The 11,819-nt window shown below is 44.8% G+C and overlaps 1 protein-coding gene across 1 annotated transcript; it reads right to left on the bottom strand.

Annotated features, from left to right (window-relative positions):
* Positions 1-9,860: 9,860 nt before the first annotated feature.
* LOC141415485 (sperm motility kinase 2B-like) lies at positions 9,861-11,417 on the bottom strand. Its single transcript, XM_074052197.1, has one exon. The coding sequence runs from the start codon at positions 11,415-11,417 to the stop codon at positions 9,861-9,863; it is 1,557 nt and encodes a 518-aa protein (XP_073908298.1).
* Between the last annotated feature and the right edge of the window lie 402 nt (positions 11,418-11,819).

Consider the following 11,819-nt stretch of genomic DNA (forward strand, 5'->3'; position numbering starts at 1 on the left):
AATATCGTAGGTAACTGTCTGTATGTTTGTCTAAACCCACAGAGTGTGCAACAGCAAGGGCAGAACTTAATGTAAACTGGACTTTGGATGAGTGATGAGTCAATGCAGGTTCCTCAGTTGTAACAAATGGGCCACTGAGGTGAGAACAATTAATATTTGGGGAGACTGTGAGGGGATAAAAACAGGGGGGTTCATGGGAAATTTCTCTGCTTTCCACTCAATTTTGCTGTGAACCTAAATCTGCTCTAAATATCTAATAATAAAACAGAATTGCTACAATGCTTACTGAAGACTTTTTTGAGAGATCACTTTATAATACAGAAAGTTTTAACTAAAGACTTGGAACCCATAATCAGTAACACTGACTATATACAAATAAAATATTACAACTGTGCAAACAGCTAGGTCAAGATTATTTGTGGTGTGTCCTAACAAAGGGGCAACTGAAGCACTAATTAATCAGATGGTATGTAGAGTTGACAGAACACTCTCTGTCCTTAGAAAAGAATGAGAAACTTCTTTGCTATTGCTCAGGAACATTATCAGGATATATTAAGTGGAAAAAAAAGAAATACAGAATAGTATATAAAGTTGGGTACTATTTGTGTGTGAAAAGTGAGGGATGGAACAGCGTGTGTATTTGCATGTATGTGTATAAACATATACACACAGGTGTGCACACCCCAGTGCTAAGCAGATGCACAATTTGTAATATCAGTTGTCTCTGGGGAGAACATGGCAGCTGGGCACAGGTGTGGCAGGAGATTCTTCTCTATATACTACTTTTTTTTCATTCTTAAACTTTGAAGTGTCAGAATATATTATCATTTCAGAATATAAATTAAGCTTTAAAATCATGTTATACAAACCAGAGCAAAATGTGATTTTGCTCCTGATGGCATGTGGTTTTGAATCATTTTGCCACTTCTTTCCCTGGATTTCTCTATTTCATGAAGGGTCATATGTCAAGTTCACCTGCACCTGCCTCTTTTTGATGTACTCTCTTCAGTCCCTCCTGGAGCTCCTGGCCGCCACCTTCCCAGTGACTGTTACCTGAAGGAGGCACCAGGTACTGTCTAATTTGCTTAGCCAATCTTTTTTTTTTTTTTAATTGTGGTAGACATAGCTTTTTCATTAATACCCTGGCGTGGGTGCATCTGTATTTTTTCTCTTTCACACAACCACATCTACATATTTTTTAAAACTTGACATATTTTGAAAGTTATTGTCTGGACTCGCCTCTGCCTTAGTCAATGTCTACCATCATTCATTCTAAATTAGAATAACTATTTTTAACGTTCTGTCACCAATGGTAGTTTAACGCAATCACTGCTCCTAGGTCTTCTCGACTAAAGGTTAGGAAGATATAAAAAAAAAGATAGCAAAGTTTAATATCATTTGTTAAGTTCTTAAAGAAAGTGCTGGGGATGTAGCTCAGTGGGAGAGCACTTGCCTAGCATGTATGAGGATCTGATTTCCACCCCCAGCACCAAAGCAACCAAAAAATGTTCATTTTTACAAAAGCTAAAATTAAGTGGCAATTACGAAGTAGAAATCACGTTCAGGGGTAGATGTGCATTTACGTTTCTAGATTTATAGAGCATCTCTTACTTCTAGCTTCTAAGGGAAATGCAGGTCGTTCAACAGTGGACCTGCTACGATGTTCCTTACCTTGTTTTGTGAAGCCTGTCCTTTTGAATTTGGGGGTCAGTGTGCTGCATTTCTTCATAGAGAACCCATGGGTTTTAGCCCAGATAAAGGTTACCATTTCTGGGAAAGGAACCTTTCTTTTTAATGCTGGGGATCTTGCTGACTGCTGCTGACAGGAAGGAGGTCCTGCTTCCAGGTGTCTCTTGTTGCCTGCAGGCGTTGACATGGTTAGGAGCAGCTATATTCATTTCGTCATAAGATCTACTCAATGGCTTGTGAAGTATTTCTGCAGGGAAAATCAAAGCCTGATTCCTATGTGGGTGTTCACTACTAACCCAATGTCATTATTCTCACAAGGCTAAAGATGCCCCAGAGTTAGTGTTGGTAAATCCCTAACGGGAAGAGTTTGAACACATACTCTATTCTTTACTGATCCTCTGAAAGTTGGGAATTGGTTTGGGATTTTCCAGAATTACTGTCTTCATTCCTGACAATCAGTGCTACCCAAATGTTTCAGAAATAATAGGATTTGCTATGAGGAGATACTCAAGGAACAAAATAAAATCCCAGGATGTCAGCAAAAGTGTAATCTGATGAGTCTGATGTTAGCTGTCTGAGTGGGCTTTTGAAAGATGCCTACTTCTGTCTGAGTTTGACCTTCCACCCTTGTCTTAAAAACAGATTCCGCCAGTGTGTGTGTGTGTGTGTGTGTGTGTGTGTGTGTGTGTGTGTGCACGAGCGTGTGTGACTTGCTATGTAAGAAAGGCATTCAACAATCTGCCAAATGCTTACACACCAGCCACCACCTGAACCTTGGCATTTCCAGGCAAAGTTCTTTCTTGGCTTTGATTGCAGTCCACACCAATTTGCCTTGCCTGTTCTTAACTTTCATAAAAACAGTTTGCAGGGCTAATCACACCCTGGGATTTCCCCTTCTGCACGTTACCAAATTTGCATGCCTTCTTTCTCACTTAATGTCTGCCAGTTTATCCCAGACGTCCTTCACAGAATGGGGACAGATTTGCCATGGGCCCTACACTGTTCTGTGGGCTCATTCATCTCTCCTAACGATCATTTCCTCTTCCTCTACAGTGACCTATGCACCACCTCCCTCTGCCCTTCGAGGGAGGGTTATAAGCTTCTGAGTCTTGTGGCGTTGTTGGTGCCCACCGTCCTGTGACAGCCCCGTGCCAGTCTCCTGTTCACCTGTCCATTGTTTGTTGGGTGCCGATGGCTCACGTCCTAGCTACTTGGAAGGCTGAGATTGGGAGAATCGCAGTTCGAGGCCTGTCTGGCAAATAGTTCACAAGACCCGTATTTCCAAAATAAGCAGAACAAAATGTACTGGAGGTGTGACTTGAGCAGTAGAGCACCTTCTCTGCAAGCACGAAGCCCTGAGTTCAAGTCCCAGTCCCACCAAGATCAATAAATAAAGTAGAAAACTTTTTTGTCTGACTTCTCTTAACTCAGCGTCATGTTTTTCAGATTCACCCATTTTGTGGGTTTCAGTAGTACGTTCGTTTTACTGAGTTAGGCTCCACTGTATGAATTAACATCCTATTATGGGATAGATGTGGACTGTCCCCAATTTTGTCAATCGTGGGTAAAATTACTCCGAATACACACACACACCCCTGCGGTACTGGGATTGAGGCCACGCCTTGCACCTGCCGGGCAGGTGTTGTACCACTCAAGCCACAACCTCAGCCCTTCCGCTTTATATCTTGTTTTTGAGATAGGGTCTCCCTAACTTTGCCCAGACTGGCCTCCAGCTTTCAGTTCTCCTGCCTCTGAATCTTAAGTTGCTGGGATTGCAGTTGTGTTCCATCACAATTTACAATGTATTATTTTTTCTGAAGGCCCTGGGGATTGAACTCAGAGCCTTGTGCTTGCTAGGCAGGTACTCTGCCACTTGAGCCACACCCCGGCTTTTAGTTATTTTGGGAGTAGGGCCTCGCTTTTTGCCCAGGCTGGCTTGGACCATGATTCTCTTATTCATGCTTCCCACATAGCTGAGATTACAGCCAACTGCTACCACACCTAGCTATTGATTGAGATGGGGTCTTGCTAATTTTTGCCTCCTGACTTCTGCCTCCCAAGTAGCTGGGATGGCAAGTGTGGGCCACTACACCCAGTTTAAAATGAATATTTTTTATCAGTTTTTCTCTGTGTGTGTGTATGGATGCAGATATGCACCATCATGTCTAGCTTACTGACTGAGATGCAATGTTGTTATGTTGCTAACTTTTTGCCCTCACTGGCCTCAAACCACCATCTTTCTGATCTTCACCTCTCTAGTAGCTTGGATTCTAGGCATAAGCTTCTGCACCTGGCCTCATTGCTGAGTTTTATGTTTTTTATGGGACTGGAATTTGAACTCAGGTCTTTGTGCTTGCTAGTTCGGCAGGTGCTCTACCGCCTGAGCCACACTTCCAGTCCATTTTGCTCTGGTTATTATTATTGTGGAGATGGGGTATTGTGAACTATTTGCCTGGGCTGACTTTGAAATATTTTCCTCCTGATCTCAGCCTCCCACGTAGCTGGGATTATAGGCAGCTAGGTTTTAATGGTATTTTATATCTTAAATTCAATGATTACATGATAGTTAATCTAGATTTTAATTAGATGACTGTTAACAAGAAGACCATTAAAGGGATTGAGGTAAGAAGGAAGCCTGTGAGTTTGTGAACTGATCAATGAAAATAAGAGTTTAAAGGCTTCATGAAAATGAGTGGAACACACTGTCACGTGGCATTAGCAAGGTACAGAAGTGCACATCCAGCTTAATTAGAATCACTATTTAGGTAGGAGGGGTGTGTGTGCACATGACAATATGCACAGCCTTTGACTCACATTGAACTTCTAGCATTTTATCTTAAGAGTAATTTAATATGTGTCTAAAGATTCATCTGAAGAATATTCATCGGAGCCTTAGTCACCCCAGCAAAATTAGACACAGCTTCATCGTTCAAACACACGGCTTGGGTTATATGATCAAACACGGGGTAAGAAGGCGTACATCCTTTATGAATACTGTCATAAAAGAGTAATTAATTAATGGATAAGGGCTGTCTGATTGGCTCGAGTGGAAGAGCGCCTGCCTAGCAAGGCTAGCAAGTGTGAGGTCCTGAATTCAAGCCCCAGTACTGCCAAAAAAAAAGATAAATATAATTGATGGATAAAATGATCATAATATAATAAGATGTAATCAGATTACAAAACCAAACAATCCCGCTTCTTGCCAATAATGGTGTATGTCTATACCCAAACCATATCAGGGAAATTTTAAATGATTTTATATGCATATACTAGTTGTACAGGGGGATACACTATGATATTTACATATGTGCTTACAATATACCTTAGTTGGATTTACCCCTCCATCATTCTCCTCTTCCTGCCTCCTACCTTCTTAGAACAATTTCACAGGTTTCATTCTCCTATTTTCATATACGGATACAAAACACATCCACCATATTCCCTCTCATTCCCCCTTTCTTTGTACCCAGCCTCTCCTACTGGTACCCACCCCAAGAAAAGATTTATTTTCCTTCCTGCCCTTCATGTTTTTAATTAAGTGTATATTGATAGTCCAAGGGGGTTTCTCCTTGGTACTTCTGGCCTGGACACATTGCACTTTTATCAAATTAATCCCCCTTGTCCATTACTTACTTATTCTCTACCACCATGCTCCCCTAATATTCAACAGCTTACAGTACAGTGCATTATATATAGATGGGTTCTTTCAATAGTTTTTCATTCTTTAACATTTTCTTTATTTTTCTGTATTGAGGAAAATTTGAGATTAGTCAACAGTAGTCACGTGTAGGTCAAGACTGGGGGTAGAGTTCATTTTCTTATTTCTGTTCTTATTGTTTTCAAAGAATCATCTTCAATAAAAATGCATTGCTTTAAAAAATCATATTTAAAATAATCCGAATATAACTGTCAAGCATAAGCAATATATACAATACAATACAAGTAATAATTTTGCTAATGGGCTGGAGAATTTCACCTTTGCTTTTACACGTCTTTTTCAGTTTTAAGTGCTATTACTTCCAGAATGGAGCAATGATAACTTGAAGACTACAGCAAAGAGCAGTTTGTGGTGGACACACAGAGATCAGTGCAGCATTCCTGGGGGAAGCTGGTGAATGCCAAGGTCAAGAACAAACACAGCCGTCTGCATCAGGCTGCATGGGGCTTGGATTCCTCCAGGAATGGGGGAGAAGCTTGTGCTTCTTGGACAAAGTTTATTTCACTGACATTTCACCAGAGGAGCTTTAAAAATCAAAAGGATCACACAAGAACGGCAGAGAATCCCTCGTGTCATTTCCTTTGCTAAATTAATTACTAGAACTATAAGCAAGGCTACTTTTATTACTATTCTCTTTATTCTCTTTTTGGCACAAAATGGCTGATACACCCTTGCTCATTTGCTATAACAGAGTGCCTCAATTTGAGTAGTTTAAAACACAGAAGTTTATAAACTCACCGTCCTAGAGGCTAGAAATCCAAGGTCCAGGTGTCACAGGGTTGGTTCCTCTTGAGGGCTGTAAGGGAGAATCCAGTCTTCTCTCCATGGCTTGTGGATGGCGCCCTCTCCTTGAGTCCTTACCTCATCATCCCTCTATGAATTTCCTCCTTCCGTAAGGACACTGGGTTAGAGCCCAGGCTATGCCCTTCTTTTAATCTCATTACCTTTTCAAGGCCCCACTTCTAAAGACAGCCACATTCTGAAGTCCTGGAGGTCAGGACTCCATATGTAAGTTTTGTGTGATACAATTCAACTACAACAGTAGTGTTCTTATTTGAGGTGTTGTGCATTTTGGGTTCACTTTATGAGAGTTGTGGCATTCGTTTATGATCAATTTGCTCCCCTCCTTCCCCAGCATTTGGTTCACAGAAATGGCAGCTGCTGTGGCCTGTCACCACGGATGGGAATATCATGGATCTTGAGCTTGTTGACTGTGCCCAGATGAATTGCCCTCCGTGGCTTTTTCCTGAGGTGCCACAGTTAGATGTCTTTAAAAAAAATTCACATGTCTTAAATGTACACAGGAATGCAGTCAGGGCGATGTCTCAGAGCACGTGCACAGCCTGCACTGGTCTTAAAGGACGTGTGCATCACTGCCTGGGCTGAGTTGACCCAGATGACCTGGCCAGGCTCAGTCTCCAGCGTGTACACACAACTACTGCTGGTAGCTGAGTCTCCCTATTTTTACTCCAGCCTCACGGAGGTCTAACTGATCTATAAAATTATATACATTTAAGGCATAGAATAGCTGGATATGCTTCTGTACTGTGAAATGATTGTCACAATCAACACTACTTAATGCATGCATCACCTCCTTTAGTGACTATGTGTCTGTGTGTGTCTGTGTGTGGGTGTGTGCGTGTGTGGTAAGAACACTTTTGATAAGTCAGGCAGTGACCTAACTTTCATGGAATCTAAAATGTCAAACTCATAGAAACAGAATAGATTAGTGGGTTTTTGATGGCAGATTCTAGAACTACTGTAAGGAACTCTTATCTCCAGATCACAGACCTGCTGGTCAACAGTGTTAAGCATGGAACATAGTTGCTGGTAACCATGATGTCTTTACATGAAATCACACATGACACCTCCTGTGTGCTGCTCAGTGACCTTGGGGGTGGAGCAGAAATGAGCAGGATGGTTAAGGGGTGAGCAGGAGGTCATAGAAGAGCCATCAGCATCTTTAGAGCTGACACAGAGCTGAGAGATATACTGGTCTAGCCCCCTTATTTCTGATAAAAAAGCAATATCTAATAACGAGACAGTGCCCAATCAAAACGCCCAACGATGACAGCATGGTCAAGTGAAGTACATAAATGGTTTCTAAGGATGCATGAGTCCCTGTGACTGTCTGCAGTTTGGATCTTGAAGACTTGGTTCCCAACCTACGGCACTACTGGAAGATGACAGAACCTTTAAGAGGTCAGGTCTAGTAGAAGGAAGTTAGGTCACTGGGTGGGTACCTTTGAAAGGGATATTGAGAGCCCCATCCCTCCTCTTGCTCTCTCTTTTCTTCCTGGTCATCATGAGGTGAGCAGACACCTCTACCAGACACGCTCTACCACGATGTGTTGCCTCACACAGCACAAAAGCAATGGAGCCAACCAACCATGGACTGAAACCTGCAACGCGAAGCCAAACAAAGCTTCCTTTTTTATTTTATCTCAAGTATTTCATCACAGTAGAAGAAAACTGACTAACACAACTAATGTGTATTTTTTTCTGTGAGAAGAGAGTTCGTGACTCTTGAGATTTTCAAAGGGATGAGTGATATTTCTAAAAAGGAATACCTCGATGTGTGGAATAACTCTGTGTGAGGAGTAACACCATGACAATACAAACTGCGCATAGATGCGCAGACATCTGTGTGCTGGGTGACGGGAGGAGCTCACGCCCTCCGGCCCTGGCGTCCACCACCTGTACTCAGCCTCCTTCCTGGGCTCCCTGGACGAGTCCGTGCTTGGATCTTGAGTTGGCCGAGATGTTGAAAGGCCATCGGTTTTCTCAGTCAGAGTCATCTGAAAGGTGTAGCAGAAAGAAAGCTGATCGGCACCCACAGTTCTACAAAGGAACAGCTCTCTGTCTCTGCATTGAATCAGTTCTGTTTTGGTAATTTGTAAAAAGGGCTGAAGATGGATGCCAGCCAGACATTCAACTGCTGCGGGGAGGCTCCATCTTTTTCCAGGTCTCACAACATTCAGACTTGCCTTCCTTGAAGTCCACTCCACCCACCTCCCCACCAACTGGGATTACAAATCTGTGCCACACGTTTCACATTGTAATTTTGAATTGTAAGAACTTGTCACCTTTCTACTTATTTGAATTAGCAAATGTGTTCATGGAGATGGGTTGAAAAATGAAGGTACAGATTTAAAAATCTATTTACTAGGAACAGAAGACTTTTAAAAATCTTCTGTCTACTGGGAACAGACTGAATAAAGGCAGAAAATTCACCAAATACTTAGGTACAGTAACCGTCTTTTAGGTACAGTAACCATCTTTGTGATAACCACGTGACCGACCGTTCAAAGTGTAAACACACAGATCCTAACAGCTACGGAGGGTGCTGCTCGTCTGTGAGCTGGCCTACTTGTAGTAGCCCTGTGAGTAACGAGGGTGGACCATCTTCCTGCAAAGATTTTTGTACCTGTGGAAGTTACTTCTGTGGGCCAGGCGCTAAGGCATGCCTGTAGTCTCAGGTACTGGGGAGCGGGATCAAGGGAGGTACAGAGTTCAAGTTCAGCCAGGACAAATTTAGCAAGACCCCATCTCAAGCAAGAACCCAGGCATGGTGTTTCACCTGTTGTCTCACTGTGATGAAAGGCACAGCTAGTCCAACAGCAGCCCAAGGAAATCCTGGACCCACTACCTGCAGAATAGCTTAAGCACAAAAGGGCCATGGGTGTGGCTCCAGTGGCAGAGCGACAACCGAGCAAGGACCAGCCAGGCCTTTAGTTCAAACCCCAGTGTGACAAAAAGAAAAGCAAGGACTGTGGTATTTGTGAAAATAATTTTTGTTCAAGGCTTTGCAGAAGGGTTCTTTGCAAATCATACACTCCTCCTTTTTTCTCGTGTCGGGGTGGGACCAGGGCCTCCCACAAACTCGGCTAGTGCCGAACCACCACACCTGAGGCTGTTGCCTGTTTTCGTGCAGTTACTTTTAGCATATTCACAGAGTTGTGTAACCATCAGCACAGCCTCCGTTTAGAACATCTCACCCATCCTGCACACGAAGGATTTCACACACCCCAACGCCGGGATCTACTCTGTGCTCTCGAGAGGCAGGGAGACGTGTGCAATGGACTCTCGGTGACTTTGACATGAATACACAGGACCTTCTTCACGACTACAGTCACCCCGCTGTGCGACACCTCTCCGACCTGACCCCTCCTGTGGGAAAACTCTGTCCCCTTTGGTCCACAGCTTCCCTCCCCTCCCTGCCACCCTCTCCACCCCAGCCTCAGGTAACCTCTGTCCTACTGCCTAGACTCCACAGAATGGGACCCAGCAGGACTTTGTGCGGTGACAGACGACTGAGTACAGTGACTCCCTCAGCCCACAGCGTGCAGGTATACCTCACCTTTGCATTGCACCCCACAAATGTATACACCTGGGGTTTTCAATGCAAACTGACATTACTAACGGCAGACAGAATAAAATGCAGGAGCCCTGCTCACCCGCCACACTTACTTGACCCTTGGCCCGTCTCTCCAAAAGCATGAAGTTGACTTTTTCTCTTGCTGACCAGCACACAACAACAACAGAGGCCCCTGACGAATTTGGCAAGGCCACGGGCAGCTCTCCTCCACTTCTTCCTGAAGGTCGTGGTCCCTCCATGGTCATCATCTCCCTGAGTGGGCCTGATCGTGCCACTCTGGGGTTGCCCACTGGTGATGGGACTTTCTGCGCCCAGGGTGGGGGGGCGGGGGGGCAGCCCACTGGACACGCTGCCTCGCTCTCCCTTCTGACCATCGCTGGTATCATGCCGGGCATCCTGAATGCCGCAGTGGGAGGCTCTGATGTTTCTGGCCTTCGTGGGTCCCCTGCAGGTGGCTACAGCAGGCCACGAGGCTGGTCTGCGGCCCTTCTGCCTATCGCCACCTTTTTGGTGTTCCGGGGCTACCGATTTGATGACGGAGTGAAGGGCAGTTGCACTGAGTCGCCTCTGGAAGGAGTTCACAGGGTCTGTCAGGGGCAGGCAAGGAGGATCGTCACAGTCCTTGACCTCTTCCTCTTGTCTGCTGGAACTGTCCCCCTGTGGTGTCTGATGCTGGAGGAGGAGGAAGGTGGCCATGATATCATTAAAAGACTTTTTCATTAGAGAGTCCCTGATCTCCCGGGAATGATACCCCAGTCCACGCATCATTCCCAAGACGTTGCGATAGGATTGGGTGGGGGGTATCTCCTGCCTCTGTTCTTGGTCTGCCTTTAACCAGGGGTGCTGGATGATATCAGCCACAGTGGGCCTCCCTCTGGGGTCGGCAGTCAGGATGTAGTGGGTCAGTTGTTGCACCTCTGCAGACAGGCATGCTGGAAACTGGAACGTCAGATGCCTGATCTGCTGCTCCAGCTCACAGGTGGTGTCTTCGCTAAAGGGGAGCGAGCCCGTCAGGATGTAATATAAAGTCATTCCTAGACTCCACACGTCCACGGGAGGCCCCTCGTAGGCCTTCCCATCAAAAAGTTCAGGTGCCCAGAAAACATCAGTGCCACAAAACATGAGCAATTTTTCCCCGGCTTGGACAATGGCACTGAGGCCAAAGTCACTGAGTTTCACTGAGCCACTGCCATCCACCAAGATGTTCTCTGGCTTGAGGTCGTGATGCACAATGCCCTTGCTGTGACAGTGGCTCAGTGCACAGGTGATCTGATAGAACAATTTGCGAGCCTCCACCTCCTCCACCTGGCCTTTCTCCAAGACGTAGTCATGGAGGTCTCCCCCACAGGCAAACTCCATCACCATATACACCGATTTTTTTGATTCGATCACATGAAATAAACGCACAATGTTTGGGTGCTCTACAGACTTCATTATAGCCACCTCCGAGGATATGGAGGCGAAGCTCTGCTTCCCTTTGGAAACAATTTTGATGGCCACCTGGGCTCCAGTAAGTTTGTGCCGGGCCAGTTTTACCTCACCAAACCCGCCTTGGCCAAGGGTGTGCAGAATTTTGTAATGCTTGGTGACGATGTTCTCACCAAAAAAGCTGTTCTTCACCTTCCGCTCCATCGCGTGTCCTTCTCGTCACCAGAACTCTTCAGTGGAAACACCAAACAACACCGCATATGAATTAAAAGTGGCTCACTGGGGACGTGTATCACTAGAAACACCTCCCTCAAAAGCCAGAGATCCCTGAACAAAGAACCCAAGAGGTGCTACAAGGTCCTAGGAAAATAAGAACAAATTAAACCCAAAAGCCAAAGGAAAGGATAATGAAGACCAGAGCTGAAATAAAAGAAAGGCAAACTATCCCACCACAGAGAAGTCAATGGTCCCGAGAGCTGAGCTCTGCAAGGATAAACAAATTGACAAATGCTTAGCAAAACTCTGCAGAGAAAGAGAAAACACAGTTAACGACATGATTCACGGGAAAGGTGAGATGACAAGAGAAACCACTGGAGTCAAGACGAC

The sequence above is a fragment of the Castor canadensis genome, chromosome 13 (genome assembly GCF_047511655.1).
Source record: "Castor canadensis chromosome 13, mCasCan1.hap1v2, whole genome shotgun sequence".
Lineage (NCBI taxonomy): Eukaryota > Metazoa > Chordata > Mammalia > Rodentia > Castoridae > Castor > Castor canadensis.

What these genes read in the sequence shown, in the direction of transcription:
- LOC141415485 (XM_074052197.1), bottom strand. Translation starts at nt 11,417, where the DNA reads ATGGAGCGGAAGGTGAAGAACAGCTTTTTTGGTGAGAACATCGTCACC.